This window comes from Zootoca vivipara, chromosome 4, assembly GCF_965207765.1.
Source record: "Zootoca vivipara chromosome 4, rZooViv2.hap1.1, whole genome shotgun sequence".
NCBI lineage: Eukaryota > Metazoa > Chordata > Lepidosauria > Squamata > Lacertidae > Zootoca > Zootoca vivipara.
The window spans coordinates 87,950,036-87,965,873 of record NC_142587.1 but is presented as its reverse complement, the minus strand read 5'-3'; the positions used below and the strand labels follow the sequence as shown (position 1 = coordinate 87,965,873).

The window sequence follows — 15,838 nt, the reverse complement described above, 5'->3', positions numbered from 1 at the left end:
TGGGTTTATTTAAATGGGTGGGCTGGGTCCAGACTAACAGTGCAAGCTAAGTTCCATTCAGTCCAGTGGGGCTTATTTCTAGGTAAATGGGGTATAGCATTTATTTATTTACTGTATTTCTAGGCTGCCTTTCATCCGTGAGGATCATGTGGCAGGTAGCTATTGCCCTCATGTTGTTTTAACACGAATACTTCAAATTCTTTTTGCTGTTGCTGGTGTATACCAGTAATGGGCAACCTTTTGAGCTTGGTGTGTCAAAATTCACCAAAAAAACCGAGCATAACTTGGGTGGTTGTCACCTCGAGAAAAAAACCATAATTTCACAATATTTATAGTTTAAGTAACAAAAATGTATAATTGTAATATATAAACCAAAAACTAATTATTTAACCTAACCAAACCAAAAACCCCTTATTTATCACAAAGTGCCCAGAGTTGTTGAGCTTTTTGGGTGGAGCTGCTGACCAAAGTTTTGGAGTTTTTTTTGGGGGGGGTGCAAAAGTTGCTTTGCTTTTTTGGGGGGGATGCCCCAAAGCTACTGCGCTTTTTTGGGCATAAAGAGAACAGAAATAAATGACGAATAATACCTTCACTGGAACTAACACGCAGCACTGACATAGTCTGCCAAAGCGCCAAAAAAACCAGCACAGAAAGGGTTAAAAATGAACACTGTTACACACAATCATAGTCTTCCAAAGCGCCAGAAAAAAGCACAGAAAGGGTTAAAAAACCAATCTCTGGCTACCAACAACAACAACAAAAAGGATCCGGGTTTTAACAGCAGAGACAAGCTCTAGTGGAGACAAGTTGTAGGAGGAGCGGGAGAACAAAGGGGGAAAACAACAACAACAACAACAACAACAACGCAAATGGGCCGATGGGGCGCATGCCAGCAGTGAGGGCTCTGCGTGTCACGTCTGACACGCGTGTCATAGGTTCGCCATCACTGATCTAGTAGGAGAGGCTGTGGAACCTGTTAAACAAGGCATGCCCTCCCTGAAGTTAGTGCATTATTATTGTTAGTATTATTAGTATTATTAGTATTTTTTGTTGTTGTTTAGTCATTTAGTCGTGTCCGACTCTTCGTGACCCCATGGACCAGAGCACGCCAGGCACTCCTGTCTTCCAATACCACTTTTTATTTTTAAGGGGGTGGGGGTGGGGAATCTCAATCATGCCCCAGAAGCATTTCCCTTCATTAATTTGTCTAATCCCCTTTCAAGTCCATCCACTTCTGCTTTCTTCAGAAGATTAATTTGGTAGTTGTGATGTTGCACCAGACTATGCAGGGGTGCGTGCTCAAAAAGCCCATCTGAGCTGATGTGTGGGTGGATGAAATGAAATACTACAAAAGACTGCTTTTATACTTGTTTCTTGGAACATAAGCCAGCTGTGTGTATGGTTTAAAAAGTGTAGATTCCGTGTTAGCATTCTGTGTTTTATGCTACAATGGGTTTGTTTTAAAAGTAAAATTAGCTCCTGAAATGAACAAGGACACATTCAGAATGGTAACTTAAAGTCTTGTCTGTGCCATGCTACTCATAACTAGGTTATTCCACATGACAGTGTGGGCTTGACACAGAAAAGTGTAGAATGAGCCCAAAATTCAGAGTGGGTTGGTTGTAGCTGGCCTAGCTCTGTAGCCTTGGCCTAGCTCTGAGGCAGGTTTGGTTTAGGTGTGGACAAGGATTGGAATGTCCAGGAACGGGTACGGGGAGCGGCTTGGGTGTCAGGCACCAGTTCAAGCAGTTATGGAGCAAAGGGTCACGGGGCAGGCACAGAGAGCCATGCAGAAGGGCAGTAAGGCTGAAATGTTCCTGGACTTTGCAGTGCCAGAATTCAATATATTTGTGACTATGCTTTCCAATAAATATAGAAGCCCTTGGGAGACAAGGCTTCTATGTATAGACATTTTCATTCTTTGAAGTATCTGTGTGAAGTGTAGCTCTGTGCAAACTTTATATGTGCTGTGAAAACTGAGCAGTGTTGCATAGATAATTTAATCTAGAGCAGAAGTGGTGAATTTGTAGCCCAGTCAGGGGTCCCTTTACCTTTACCTTTACCTTTAGGTGTTGCTCGAATACATCTCCCTTCATCCCTGGTCATTGACCATGGTGGCTGAGGCTGATGGAAATCGAACAACATCTGGAGCACCATACGTTTCTGGGCGGGACACAGGGCCGGCTCTAGGTAGAGTCCTGGGGGTGTGGGGCATCGGGCCAGTAGCCTGGGTGCCGCGCGGCGAAAGCCATGCTGCGCCCTGCGAGGGTGGGGGAGCCGGAGTGATCTCTGCCCCTCGGCGCCAGGGCGCGTGACCTGCTCGAGACTGCCCCGACGGGACAATAATTCCTCCAGATCATTGTCCCGTTTCCAGTATAGGTTATTTCCAGTATAGGTGATGCCTGCAGGTCAAAGGGTGCAAGTTTACTAATTGTGGGCCAAACTAGACAGTATGGTAAATGTGTGTGTGTGTGCATTTAATATACTCAATTTTTGCTATTTAAATAGCAGCTGATGGGGTGGGGCAGCAGTCAGGACCATGTAGTGCTGAGGAGGGATGTTAATGCAAGCCTGGTGAAAAATGCTCCAGTAAACCTGTAGTATAGCCTCTCTAGGAAGGAAATCTGCCATTGGTGCCTAGCAAGCAACTGTGAATAGCAGCAGGGGTTGGGGGATACATCAGGACTGAACTCAGGGTTCATCTTCACTCTGGACAGTCCTGATCCCCCTTGCTGATGCTTATCTGTTTGCTTTAAAAGTATCTTAGGCCACTTTTTAGGCAAAGTTGCTTCTTTCAGAGGTTTACAGCTATGTACAAATAGCAGATGGCAGAAAGCGAGGAGGAATTAAAGAACCTTTTAATGAGGGTGAAAGAGGAGAGCGCAAAATATGGTCTGAAGCTCAACATCAAAAAAACCAAGATCATGGCCACTGGTCCCATCACCTCCTGGCAAATAGAAGGGGAAGAAATGGAGGCAGTGAGAGATTTTACTTTCTTGGGCTCCTTGATCACTGCAGATGGTGACAGCAGTCACGAAATTAAAAGACGCCTGCTTCTTGGGAGAAAAGCAATGACAAACCTAGACAGCATCTTAAAAAGCAGAGACATCACTTTGCCGACAAAGGTCCGTATAGTTAAAGCTATGGTTTTCCCAGTAGTGATGTATGGAAGTGAGAGCTGGACCATAAAGAAGGCTGATCGTCGAAAAATTGATGCTTTTGAATTATGGTGCTGGAGGAGACTCTTGAGAGTCCCATGGACTGCTAGAAGATCAAACCTATCCATTCTTAAGGAAATCAGCCCTGAGTGCTCCCTGGAAGGACAGATCGTGAAGCTGAGGCTCCAATACTTTGGCCACCTAATGAGAAGAGAAGAATCCTTGGAAAAGACCCTGATGTTGGGAAAGATTGAGGGCACTAGGAGAAGGGGACGACAGAGGACAAGATGGTTGGACAGTGTTCTCGAAGCTACGAACATGAGTTTGACCAAACTGCGGGAGGCAGTGCAAGACAGGAGTGCCTGGCGTGCTATGGTCCATGGGGTCACGAAGAGTCGGACACGACTAAACGACTAAACAACAACAACAAATAGCAAATCCATAAAATCCAACAGTAAAAGCCAGCTGAAACAATTAACATATCCCAGGCATAGGCAACCTTGGCTCTCCATATGTTTTGGAAATACAACTCCCATGATCCCTGACCACTGGCCCTGTTAGCTAGGGATCATGGGAGTTGTAGTTCCAAAACATCTGGAGAGCCAAGGTTGCCTATGCCTGACATATCCCATCACCAGGAACATACAAACCAGCATATCAACATACCCTCCTTAGTTCGAAAGAATAGCATCTGACAACCTAGATTAGTCCCCAAAGGCCACAATTGGAAAACTGGTCTTTCCGGGCCCCTCCAGATATCAAGGGCGGGTGTTTTTAGTCCCATTTTCATGGCACTATGTTGTTGTTGTTTGTTTACATTTCATCCAAGGATCACAGGGCTGTTTACAACAGAAAAACAGAAAAACACATACCATAGTAACAAACAAAAGCAACCTTCTTCTTTGGCGATCACTTGTAGGCAAGTAAGATTGTCTTCCATAGACACGGTTTTAGCAATGAGCCCGTAAGTGACTGTGGAGGTCAATTCTGGATCCACACATCCTTCCACAGTGGGGACATTGGTTTCCGTTTGCCAAGCGTGGCTTCCTTTTTGCACATTTCTCCCTTGCATCCTGAGTTTGAGTGTCTTCAAAGCCATGACACCTTTGGTAAAGGCATGGTGCCTATAGATATATAAGGAAGGCAGCAGGCAAGCCTTGCTATAGAGCAAGAGTTCCACTTCAAACGGCAATAATGCAGTAACATTGGGGAAGATCGCGGGACAGCTAAAATAAAGATGAATGGTACTGTAAGTGGACAATCCCCTATAAATCCACCCAAATGCACTATGGCATGTTGTCAAATTTACCTGCAAAAAGGCACCAGTCTGAGCATAGCTGCCAAGTATCCCGTTTCCGCCGGGAAAACCCCTTTTTTCTTACTGTTTCCCGGCGGTCTCCCGTTTAGTGGAAAATCCCGGTATTGTCCCTTAAATCGGCTTCTGCCCGGCGGCCATTTTTCTGGTGCCGCTTTGCCCTTCTATGGGCACCAGAAAATGGCGGCGCCGGCGCCGGAAGTCGCTTCCGCGCATGACCGGAAGTTGTGTGACGTGACTTCCGGTGGCGATTTGCCCTTCTATGGGCATCAGAAAATGGCGGCGCCGGCGCCGGAAGTCGCTTTTACGTGTTTCCGGTCATGCGCGGAAGCGACTTCCAGCGCTGGCGCCGCCATTTTCTGGTGCCCATAGAAGGGCGAAGCGCCACCGGAAGTTGCATCACGCAACTTCCGGTCATGCGCGCGCTGCCGATCCCGGATCTTTACGTCCCGAACTTGGCAGGTATGAGTCTGAGTCTGGAGGGTCCTGTGGCCTGTTTAAAGTTTGCAATTGTGAAGAGGCTGGCCTGATCTCTGTGAATTGGATTCCATCACTATGGGAGGGGTGTCCCACTGAAATGTTAATGCCAGACATGCTAAATTCATGTATGCATTTATGGTCCAGTTCAGCCCTTATGATTCCTGTCCCAGGCCACATATAAACTACCTCGTCATACACTGAATGATAGATAGGCAGCTGTTCTGAATAAACATAGCAAGGCAACAACAGATGGTTCCTTCATGGCTGGGACACATCTGGAGACTTAGCATACCTGGGGTGGACACATGGCAGGTTATTTAGGTGCAGTGGCTCACTAAATGGCTCGGACAATTGGTTGTCTGTATGTGTGGCTTGCACTCCCAGAAGTGCAAGCTGGATTTCAAAAGGGCAGAGGAACCAGAGACCAAATAGCAAACATGCGCTGGATTATGGAGAAAGCTAGAGAGTTCCAGAAAAACGTCTACTTCTGCTTCATTGACTATGCAAAAGCCTTTGACTGTGTCGACCACAGCAAACTATGGCAAGTTCTTAAAGAAATGGGAGTGCCTGATCACCTCATCTGTCTCCTGAGAAATCTCTATGTGGGACAAGAAGCTACAGTTAGAACTGGATATGGAACAACTGATTGGTTCAAAATTGGGAAAGGAGTACGACAAGGTTGTATATTGTCTCCCTGCTTATTTAACTTATATGCAGAATTCATCATGCGAAAGGCTGGACTAGATGAATCCCAAGCCGGAATTAAGATTGCTGGAAGAAATATCAACAACCTCAGATATGCAGATGACACAACCTTGATGGCAGAAAGCGAGGAGGAATTAAAGAACCTTTTAATGAGGGTGAAAGAGGAGAGCGCAAAATATGGTCTGAAGCTCAACATCAAAAAAACCAAGATCATGGCCACTGGTCCCATCACCTCCTGGCAAATAGAAGGGGAAGAAATGGAGGCAGTGAGAGATTTTACTTTCTTGGGCTCCTTGATCACTGCAGATGGTGACAGCAGTCACGAAATTAAAAGACGCCTGCTTCTTGGGAGAAAAGCAATGACAAACCTAGACAGCATCTTAAAAAGCAGAGACATCACCTTGCCGACAAAGGTCCGTATAGTTAAAGCTATGGTTTTCCCAGTAGTGATGTATGGAAGTGAGAGTTGGACCATAAAGAAGGCTGATCGCCGAAGAATTGATGCTTTTGAATTATGGTGCTGGAGGAGACTCTTGAGAGTCCCATGGACTGCAAGAAGATCAAACCTATCCATTCTTAAGGAAATCAGCCCTGAGTGCTCCCTGGAAGGACAGATCGTGAAGCTGAGGCTCCAATACTTTGGCCACCTCATGAGAAGAGAAGAATCCTTGGAAAAGACCCTGATGTTGGGAAAGATTGAGGGCACTAGGAGAAGGGGACGACAGAGGACAAGATGGTTGGACAGTGTTCTCGAAGCTACGAACATGAGTTTGACCAAACTGCGGGAGGCAGTGCAAGACAGGAGTGCCTGGCGTGCTCTGGTCCATGGGGTCACGAAGAGTCGGACACGACTAAACGACTAAACAACAACATGTGTGGCTTTACATATAGTGGCTTGGGGTCATAAGGAAGTTCATGGAAATAAAGTTTCCCATGTCCTCCTCTCTCCATCACTACATCCGACTTTGTTCAGGGGCAGGGCCAAGTAACCCTCCAGAGAGATCTTTGGAAGATGCAGTCAGCTACAAAGGGATGGGAAACTTTTCTTAAGGGCACCACGATCAGCTAATGTAACCCAGCTAGTTTTGCCATGACCTGATGATTGTTGTCTTGTGGTAACATAGAGGCAGGATTTTCACTGGTGACACCACTGTTGTGGAATGCTTTCTCTCTTGAAACAGGAGAGGCCCCATCTGTGTTGGCATTCTGCCAGCTCCTTAAGGCTCACCTATTTAGGCAAGCATTCCCCTGAATTGAACTTGTGGTTTTATTGTTTTAATTAATTCCGCATCGTATTTTTCCAGATAGCTTGGTCCTACCTCCAACGTAAATCCTGGCTTCGCCCATGATTCCGACATTACAAGCCTACATAGCTTTTGTAAGATATTTCCGGCATGCTTATCTGAGTTTGAATACAGTAATAGGGATGAGATACTGAGATCAGCTGCATCAAACCAACTTGCCCCATTGTTCAGCTGTGGTGTGTTTCCAAACCAGCTAACACCTACATTGTGTCTAAGAGAGTCAGGTGTGTTAATATTAGCTGCCCCGAGGCTGTAGGAGAGCCCTCTTCTCCTATCCAGGGTGCAATTCTGATTAAAAGGATGTGAGTCAGCTTGAGCTGGATTTACAGCTGTCTCTCCAGATGCTGAGGCTGGCCTCCTTCCCCATAATTCCCAGCTTAAAGAAACAGTGCTATAATAAAACTCTTGCCCCCTTTCATCAAATGATTAAAGAATAAAAGGAGGGGTTTTTTGCAATTATTTGAGAGACTGGGGAGAAGGGAGAGGGAAGCAGCTTTAGAAGGCAATAAATGCATTTGTATTCATTTCCTACTCTGCATCTGATACAAGAATCCCAAATTCTGTGCATGCTCACACGCACACATACATTTTGGTGAGATGTAATGTGCCACTTCAATAGTTTCCGCACCCAGACTCCACTGAGATAAGCTGCTTTCCTGTTGCAATCTTTTTGGCCAGTGGAATCAGATTTGTGAGGGGTTTCTAGGCTGATTTGCATGCTGTACTCGCTTAATCCATGATCAGTTGATCGCTCACTTGACTACTGGATTACATGGCTTGATTACTTTTTGACTCTCAGCAAAACTTATGGTTACAAAAGTAATGTGATACCCCCATGCTCTGCAAGATTCCTGGGGGTTCCAGGCACTCACCGAGGGTCTGTGTTCCTTTGGAGAACTGAGACATGGCAGATAATGTCATAGCTTGCCTTTAAGAAATATGGTTTGTTCACCTATTTATACCTTCAGTATGTCTGCAGGAAGTCCAGATCTTACAGCATGTTCATTTGAGGAGGGGTTTGTCTCCACAGCAGTGCAGGCAGCCTTCAGCCAGCCTGCCCAAGATGGATCCCAGTCTTTCTTATTCCTTCTTCCCAGAACACCCAGCTAAAAACTCTCTTTCGAAGGCATTGTTATCTCTTTCACACAAACCAAGGAATGTTGTTAGTGCAATTTCATTCTAGGGTTCTAAACTTACATAGTTGCTGCAGTAGATAATGAAATCAAGAGAGGGACATAACTGGCCTGCCATAAATTCAGCAGTCTGAATTTAAATATTAAGGTGTCGGAAGACAAATCGGGCGTGTTTTCTCTTCTATAAATTGTCAACTTGCTGTAATAGAGAGTTTATATCCAAAAAAATAAGTAAAGAGCACATTCATGAATGGCACTATGAATGGCTTTTCCCACTAATGCTTTTTAAAAAGCGTTAAATTAGTTAAAATAGCATGTAAAACAGGGAATGGGCACTATTAATTCAAAACAATAGTTTCTGGAAATTAAATTTCCTTGTGCAGATGCAGGCAATATATCCATAAAATCAGTTATTCTTGTGACAGTAGCCCCTGGATAGTATAAATGTCGAGCATGTTATTTTACAGGCTGTTGTCCAGATTTAAAGTTTATGGACAAGAAAATACTTTATATACCTAATTATACTGCAGTAAGAGGTGTATGTGCATCATATATATATCTGTGTGGTATTTTGGACATAATTGGAAACCTGAATGCTCCTCCGTCCTCTCCTCTTACCTTACTGTGAGGAGATCAGAAGCTTCCACTTCTCCATTTAAGGAAACCACAGTTCCCTGAGTTCAAATGTAACAGGGAGCTATGGTTTGTTAGACCAAACCCAGATTAAATCACGGTTTTACATATTGGCTTGTTCCTGAACCATATTTTAACCAAGGGATTGGAGTTATGTTGGACTCCAACCCCCACCAGCCCCACCCAGCATGGCCAATGATAAGAGATTATGGTAATTGTAGTCCAACAACACTGAAGGGCCACAGGTTCCTTAGATCCCCAGAGATGCTCTGGATTGCTTAAAAACAGAAGTTGCTGATCTCCTTGTGGGCACAAAAGAGGAGAAGGTTGGAGGCTGTGGATAAGCCTGAGGCTTGTTCCTGTAGTGGGAAACCCTGGTTTCCTACTGCATCTGAATTGACACTATGTCTGTTTTGATCAGAAAACGCTGAAACCAACCAAAAGCACTTTGCTTGCATGCAGAGATAATGATGTAGTTTTAATATGTTGCTTGTGAACATAAAGTTCAAATTCTAAGCCCACCCAAGTCCTAATCCAAGGCTGCGATAGCTTGGGATCTAAGCCATTAGCAATCAGAAGAGCGGTGAGTCACTTGGCTGCAAAAACTCCATTGTAATTCTAGAGCAGCTTAACCACTGATCAGCGATGTGAGTTTTCCTTGAAAATTTAGAATTGGAAAATACTGGGAGCTGCCAATAAATTAATGACCATTTCTCTATCATCTATTAAGTCTCTGAACACTTGCCACTATGGCTTGGGCGCTGACCCCCTCCGTGACTTCCCTGTTACAGTTGTGTGGCAAGGTTGTGTTGTTTGCAGTAAAATATGTTTCTGCATGTAGCCTTTTATGTAGACAGACATCTGAAATGATTTACTGAGAAGTATGTATACAACGGATGTCTTTGTTGGGGGCTGTGAAACAACACTTAAACATAATTCAGAAGCCACAGGCGTGAATCACTTTAGGAAAAGTGTTGGGTTGTTTTGTTTTTGTGTTTTTTTTTAAAAACGTGACTAGTTCTTGGATAAATATTTGCTTCTTTTTCTTTTCTCATAGGCCTCCCATCCATTTGCTACACTTCCAGTACTCCTGCCCAGATACTGGAAGAAACTGGCTGCCTTTACACAGATCCCCAGCTGTTTGGCAGCAGGCGGGATGGTTCACCGTTAATGATAGACTTTGTCAGTGATACTGAAGGTAAGTTCTAGGTGCTTGTAAAAAAAAACAACCCTGCTTTCTAGCTGCTTTCGTCAATTGAGTTTCACACTGGGTTGTTTTTGGTTGGGTTTTTTTTTTTTTGGACAAATGGCTTTCTTTAGATCCTTGTTGAGCCTTGAGTGGATCATTATACAAGGGAAATGTGACCCAGGTGCAGGACAGAGAGGGCACTTAGGTTTAATCAGGAGCAATTTGGTCCCTGAAGAGCAGAGGTGGGGAATCCCCAGACCACAGTCCAAATTTAAACCACCAAGCCGCAGCATCTGGACAGAGGTCTAATCAGTCCACATCCCCGTCAAATGATGCTCTTGCATCCCTCTTCCCTTGCACCTCCCTATTTTGTACTGGCCTTACCCCCGGATCAACAATTGAAATTCCCCAGGAGCATTTTGGCACTGTGGTCTAAACCAGTGTTTCCCAACCAGTGTGCCTCCAGATGTTTTGGGACTACAACTCCCATCATTCCTGACCACTGGTCTTGCTAGCTAGGGATGATGGGAGTTGTAGTCCCAAAACATCTGGAGGCACACTGGTTGGGAAACACTGGTCTAAACCACTGAGCCTCTTCGGCTTGCCGATCAGAAGGTCAGCGGTTCGAATCCCCGCGACGTGGTGAGCTCCCGTTGCTCGGTCCCAGCTCCCGCCAACTTAGCAGTTCGAAAGCATGCCAGTGCAAGCAGATAAATAGTTACCGCTGTGGCGGGAAGGTAAACAGCGTTTCCACGTGCTGCTCTGGTTTCAGTGTTCCGTTGCGCCAGAAGCGGCTTAGTCATGCTGGCCACATGACCTGGGAAAACTGCCTGTGGACAAACGCCGGCTCCCTTGGCTTGTAAAGCGAGAAGAGCGCCACAACCCCAGAGTCGTCTGCGACTAGACTTAACTGTCAGGGGTCCTTTACCTTTTTACCGTCTACTTGAGACCAAGTGAAGATGCCCAGGCACCAGGATGGCACTTGACGCCTCCACCATCTGGAGGTGCGTGGCTGGGGATCATTGGATCTATTTTCACACACTTGCAACGCTACCTGTAGAATTCTATCCATTCTATTTCATCTGAATTTCAGAAGCCCAAAGGTTGTATTGAAAAATATGACTTTAGAGCTGTCTGGCCCCAAAATGACAACGAAGCATTCCATTTTGGCAACTGTATCCCTAGTTCAAGGAGCCATTTGGCACTTAGCTTATATATCTGAGTTTCTAACTCTGTACCTGACATTTGGCTGAGTTATGAACTCAGGTTGGCAGTAGGATGGGGGAAAAGGACATGCAGGGTCTCTCCGTCTTTCTCATTAAAAATAATCCAACCTTTCCCTTTTTTTGTGTCTCTCTCTTTCTCTGCCTGCCATCCTTTCTTTTGCTTCAGCTGAAGACCCCCCTTGCAACTTCCACCCCCCGAGCTTCCTCCAGGTTTCAGAGGTGGAAATGAGAGGTTCGGAGGACGTTGCCCCTGGCACTGTGTTACAGCGGTTGATCCAGGAGCTGCGCTATGGCAACCCGAGCGAGAACATGAACCTGCTGGCCATCCAGCACCAGGCCACAGGGAGCGCGGGACCATCCAACCCCACTGCCAGCACGCTGCTTTCTTCTTCCACGGAGAACCTGGTGCCCGAAGACCCACAAATGGTCCAGCAGTCGGCGCGGCAGGAACCACAGGGCCAGGAGCACCAAGGGGACAGCACTGCGATGGAGAAGCAGCCCAGGGGCCCCCAGCCTCAGCAGAACAATGAAGAGCTGCCAACTTATGAAGAGGCCAAAGCCCAGTCTCAGTTTTTCAGGGGCCAGCAGCCCAGCAGCGCCGCTACGGCAGGTTTTTACACGGCTGGAACCTCCTGCCCGAAATCCAGAACGGAAGGGAGGCCGACGTTGGCTCGGGCCAACAGCGGGCAGGCGCACAAAGACGAGGCACTCAAGGAACTGAAGCAAGGCCACGTGCGATACCTGAGCGAGAGGATCATGCAGTTGTCGCTGGAGAGGAACGGCACGAAACAGCACCCGCCTGCCTTGGGGAGAAGCAAAGGGTTCAAAGCGGGAGGGCCATCCCCTCCTCAGTCCACCAGCAAAGGGGTGGATCCAAGGGGGCCGCCGCCAGACTACCCGTACAAAAGCAAGCAGGTAGTCTCCCCGGTGAGCAAAGCTCAGGAGCATGGGATGTTTTTTAACGACCAGCATTCTGGAGTCATCCAGGAAGTGGTGATGCCCTCCTATTCAGTGCCCCAGGCAGCGAGGAGCGAAGTAGCTGTTGTCCGTTATCAGCATCCCCCAGAGTATAGCCTGACGAGGTAATGTTGAATTCCTTGCCATCTTATTGCCTTCTTTTCAAACTTTAGGGGGAGGTTTTGCTTTTTTTCTAAAGTTAAGTAAGACTCCAGACTCAGGGTGGTTTTCAATAGGGCTGGGAGATATATTGATATATCATCCATATCGTGACAGTGGTTTCATAATTTTGGACCTGGCAATATGTTGCAAATCATGATGCATGTGTGTGTGTGCGTGCAATGCAAAAATCATGATGCGCGGAAAGCCATGAAGCCAGCTTTTACATAGCTCCATCTTTATTTCAGACGTGATATTTCAGTACAGTGGTACCTTAGTTTTTGAACAGCTTAGTTCTCGAATGTTTTGCCTCCTGAATGCCACAAACCCGGAAGTTCCAGTTTATGAACTATTTTTGGAAGCTGAACGTCCCCGATGGGGGTTCTGCGGCTTCTGATTGGCTGCAGGAGCTTCCTGCAGCCAATCAGAAGCCGTGCTTTGGTTTCCGAATGTTTTGGAAGTCGAATGGACTTCCAGAATGGATTCCGTTCGACTTCCAAGGTACAACTATATCACAATGTTTAGCTGGTGATATATTGCGATGTTGAGAACCATATGTCGCCCAGCCTTGGTATTCAGTTATGCAGTTACCCTAGTGCAACAACTCTTAACTACATAACATAATCTCCTCACCTACTTCTTTCCCCACATGAACGCTAAACGTGCTCCAGGGGTTCCCTCCACTTTCTGGAGCAGATTTAGGCAGGTTGGAGGGAGAGGACCAGGTGGGCATGTTACATTGTACAGCTCAAAGCCTTTGGCTCTAGAATAATACTGCCCCAAAGGGCAAAACAAACCTTTTGTGTACTGTACTGCTTGTGTACTTTGTAGAAGTGCAGCAGGAGTGTGCTGCTTATTCCTCTTCTTGCATGATTTCCCTCCCTACTCCTCCCCACCACCACAACCCTATCGCCGAGTAACTTCCCTCTACTTGATGTGGTGAACATGCAAATGCAACTGGGACCCAGAGGAGTTAGAATCCCAGGAGAGAAGCATTGGGCAAAGGGGTGGGAATTGCTTCTCCCTGCTGTTTTACCTCTTCGACACGATGCCTTCCTCCTGCTGTCTTTGTAATGGGAAAAGCGTTGGGTATGTTTGTAGGCCACACTCCCAGGTTCAAGTGGGGGCAATGGGCAGTAAGCTCTGTCCACTGAGTTTTTGGATCAGGTCCATAGTGCTTTGCAGCAATGCGTTTCCTGAAATGGCAACCTGGGGCACAGCCCCTCGTGGCTCCTTGGCTGCTGGTGTTGTGTTCCTGGGCGTTTGCATTCCATCTGATCAGCACATGTTTTAAGTCTCTGGCAACAACATACAGAGAGCTGGGTGTGTGTTTTTCCAGCCAGAAAAGCACGGCTTTCAAAAGAAATGCGAAAAGCCCTCTTTATGTAAGCGAGGTAGCAACAAGGGAAGAAGGAAAGGAAAAACAGGGCCAGCTTCGGGTTACAGTCTCAGGAAGTTGTAAGAGGATTCCATCTGCAAGTCTCCTTTCAGACGGAGGGTTTTCCAGGTGTCAGGCACATGGATTCCGTGCGCCTCACGCTCCACTCTCAAGCCATGTGTGCTGAGTGGGACATCTCCGGTTGTGTAAAGACCAAGCCAGACACGACGTCAGGAAATCTGTAATTAGATTTCCTGAATGTGTGTGCTTTTAAGATAAAAGCGCAGTGGTCAAGCACATGCTCTTCATGCAGTTCTCTCCATGGCATAAAGCAGTTGGGGCAGGGGTGGGATGCTTTGGCCCACAAAATATTGCTGAATTAGAAGTCCCATCAGCCTCAACAAGCATGGGCAGGGGTGATGGGAGTTGTAGTTCAGCAACATCTGGAGGGCCAAAGGTTCCTCACACCTCAGTTTAGATGGTAGTAGATTCAGGGCCCCTTTTTTTTTCTTCAGCTGGAACTCAGTTCTGGCACCTCCCAGGTGGGTGCCATTCTAAGAGAATGAGGGAGGTGTTCATGGTGAGTTCTGGCCAAGGTTGCCAGACTCAATAGTGGACAGGACTTCTGTGCCTTTAGTTGCCCTGCTCTCTTTTGAGTCTGGAAACCTTAAAGAGAAACCAGCAGACCCTTTGTTTAATTTCCAAGCAAAGGGTCTGCTGGTTTCTCTTTAAGGTTTCCAGACTCAAAAGAGAGCAGGGCAATTAAAGGCACAGAAGTCCCTGTCCACTATTGAGTCTGGCACCTCCCCCCCCCCAGAAAAAATAGCACGGAGTGTAGTCTTCTCTGCCTGACTTCTTAGAGAGCCTCTGTTTGTCAGAGAAGTCAATACTGGGCTAGTGGGGGAAAATATCTGACCTAGTATAAAACAACTTCCTATATTTTGGGTGGGAGGGGGGTAGTTCTATTAGTAGCATCCGGAGGCGATTTATATCAGGAAATTTATATCAGGTGATTTATATCAAAACACCACTGGCCTGTCTCTGCAGCTGCAATATGATTCAGGGACCTCCACAGCTGTTTTAACCTACAATGGGGGGGGCAGTCAACGCGGGGAAAAGCAGTATGACACTGAACCTTGTGTCATTTCCATTCATCTGCTCACCTAGGTGAACTGGCAACTCGCCCTAAGCAAGCGGCAAATGGCAATGGAGGTTTATAACAAAAAGAAAACCTTTACGATGGAAATGCTACTTCTTATTTGGTTCAGGGTTAGTTGTTTTAAAATATTCTGTCAAGAGAGACTGGCTATTTGCTGGATGTCTTTCGTGGCGGAGAGAGTTAGTTCTTTCTAAAATGGGTTAGCTTGCTACGGTGAGGTGCATCCGTCGCCTTGTACGGACAGGCTGGGACTCTGCACTTAGCAGTTTATATATACAATCCGAGGGAAAGGCTTCAAAGGCAGATCTGGGACAAATGTGGTTTGTAAACAGGGGAAGAGGCACAATTCATCCTGAAGAATAACATGTTTAATAGCTGCACATCTAAAGGAGCAAGACAAACCTCGAAGAAAGGTTTGCTGGGATGTTCACTTGAGGCCATGGCTATTTCAACCCAACCTATGCAGAATACAGTTCCCTATTTAGTATAGAGAGTACAAGGCCTGCTTCTGTTGTTCTTTTTAGCTATGAGCAGGACTGTGCTTGCCTGTGTTTCCACATGATTGCAGATAAAGTGGTTGCATACACAGTTATACCTTTAAAGCATATTCGAAGCACATATCCCCATCAGAGAATTATGGGCACTTTGGTTTGTTAAGGTTTGCTGGGAATTGTAACTCTATGAGGTGTAAATTACAGTGCCCAGAATCCTTTGAGGCAAAGAATGTCCTTCAAATGTGTTTTAAAGGTATACAGTACTGTACTGTGTACTCAACCACATGTTGCGGAATTCAGTTCCCCGAGAGTCTCAGCATTCTTAAAAATAAAACTAACCCCACCAATTTCTGCCTGTTGTTGCAGAGGCAGGCTTGAAAATAGTGCGGCAAATTCCCACTGAAATTTCAGCTGCCAGAGAAATCTTGCTGAATAAGCTTTCCTAGTGGTCAGTAAGATTTCCCAGAATTCAGTATTTCTGGATAGAGAACTTGAGAGAAAGTTGTCTCCTGCTCTTTTGTGTTCCCTCCCTTGTCTGCAACTAAAAC

The 15,838-nt window shown here is 46.1% G+C and overlaps 1 protein-coding gene across 4 annotated transcripts in view; it reads left to right on the top strand.

The window, feature by feature from the left end:
- Positions 1-15,838, top strand: part of AMOTL1 (angiomotin like 1) — a 76,353-nt gene that overhangs the window by 31,347 nt on the left and 29,168 nt on the right. For all 4 annotated transcript variants that reach the window (XM_035115554.3, XM_035115555.3, XM_035115557.3 and 1 more), the window contains 2 exons: positions 9,786-9,926; positions 11,310-12,225. In XM_035115554.3, the coding sequence (XP_034971445.2) occupies positions 9,786-9,926; positions 11,310-12,225 (1,057 nt within the window). The remainder of the gene's footprint in view (positions 1-9,785; positions 9,927-11,309; positions 12,226-15,838) is intronic.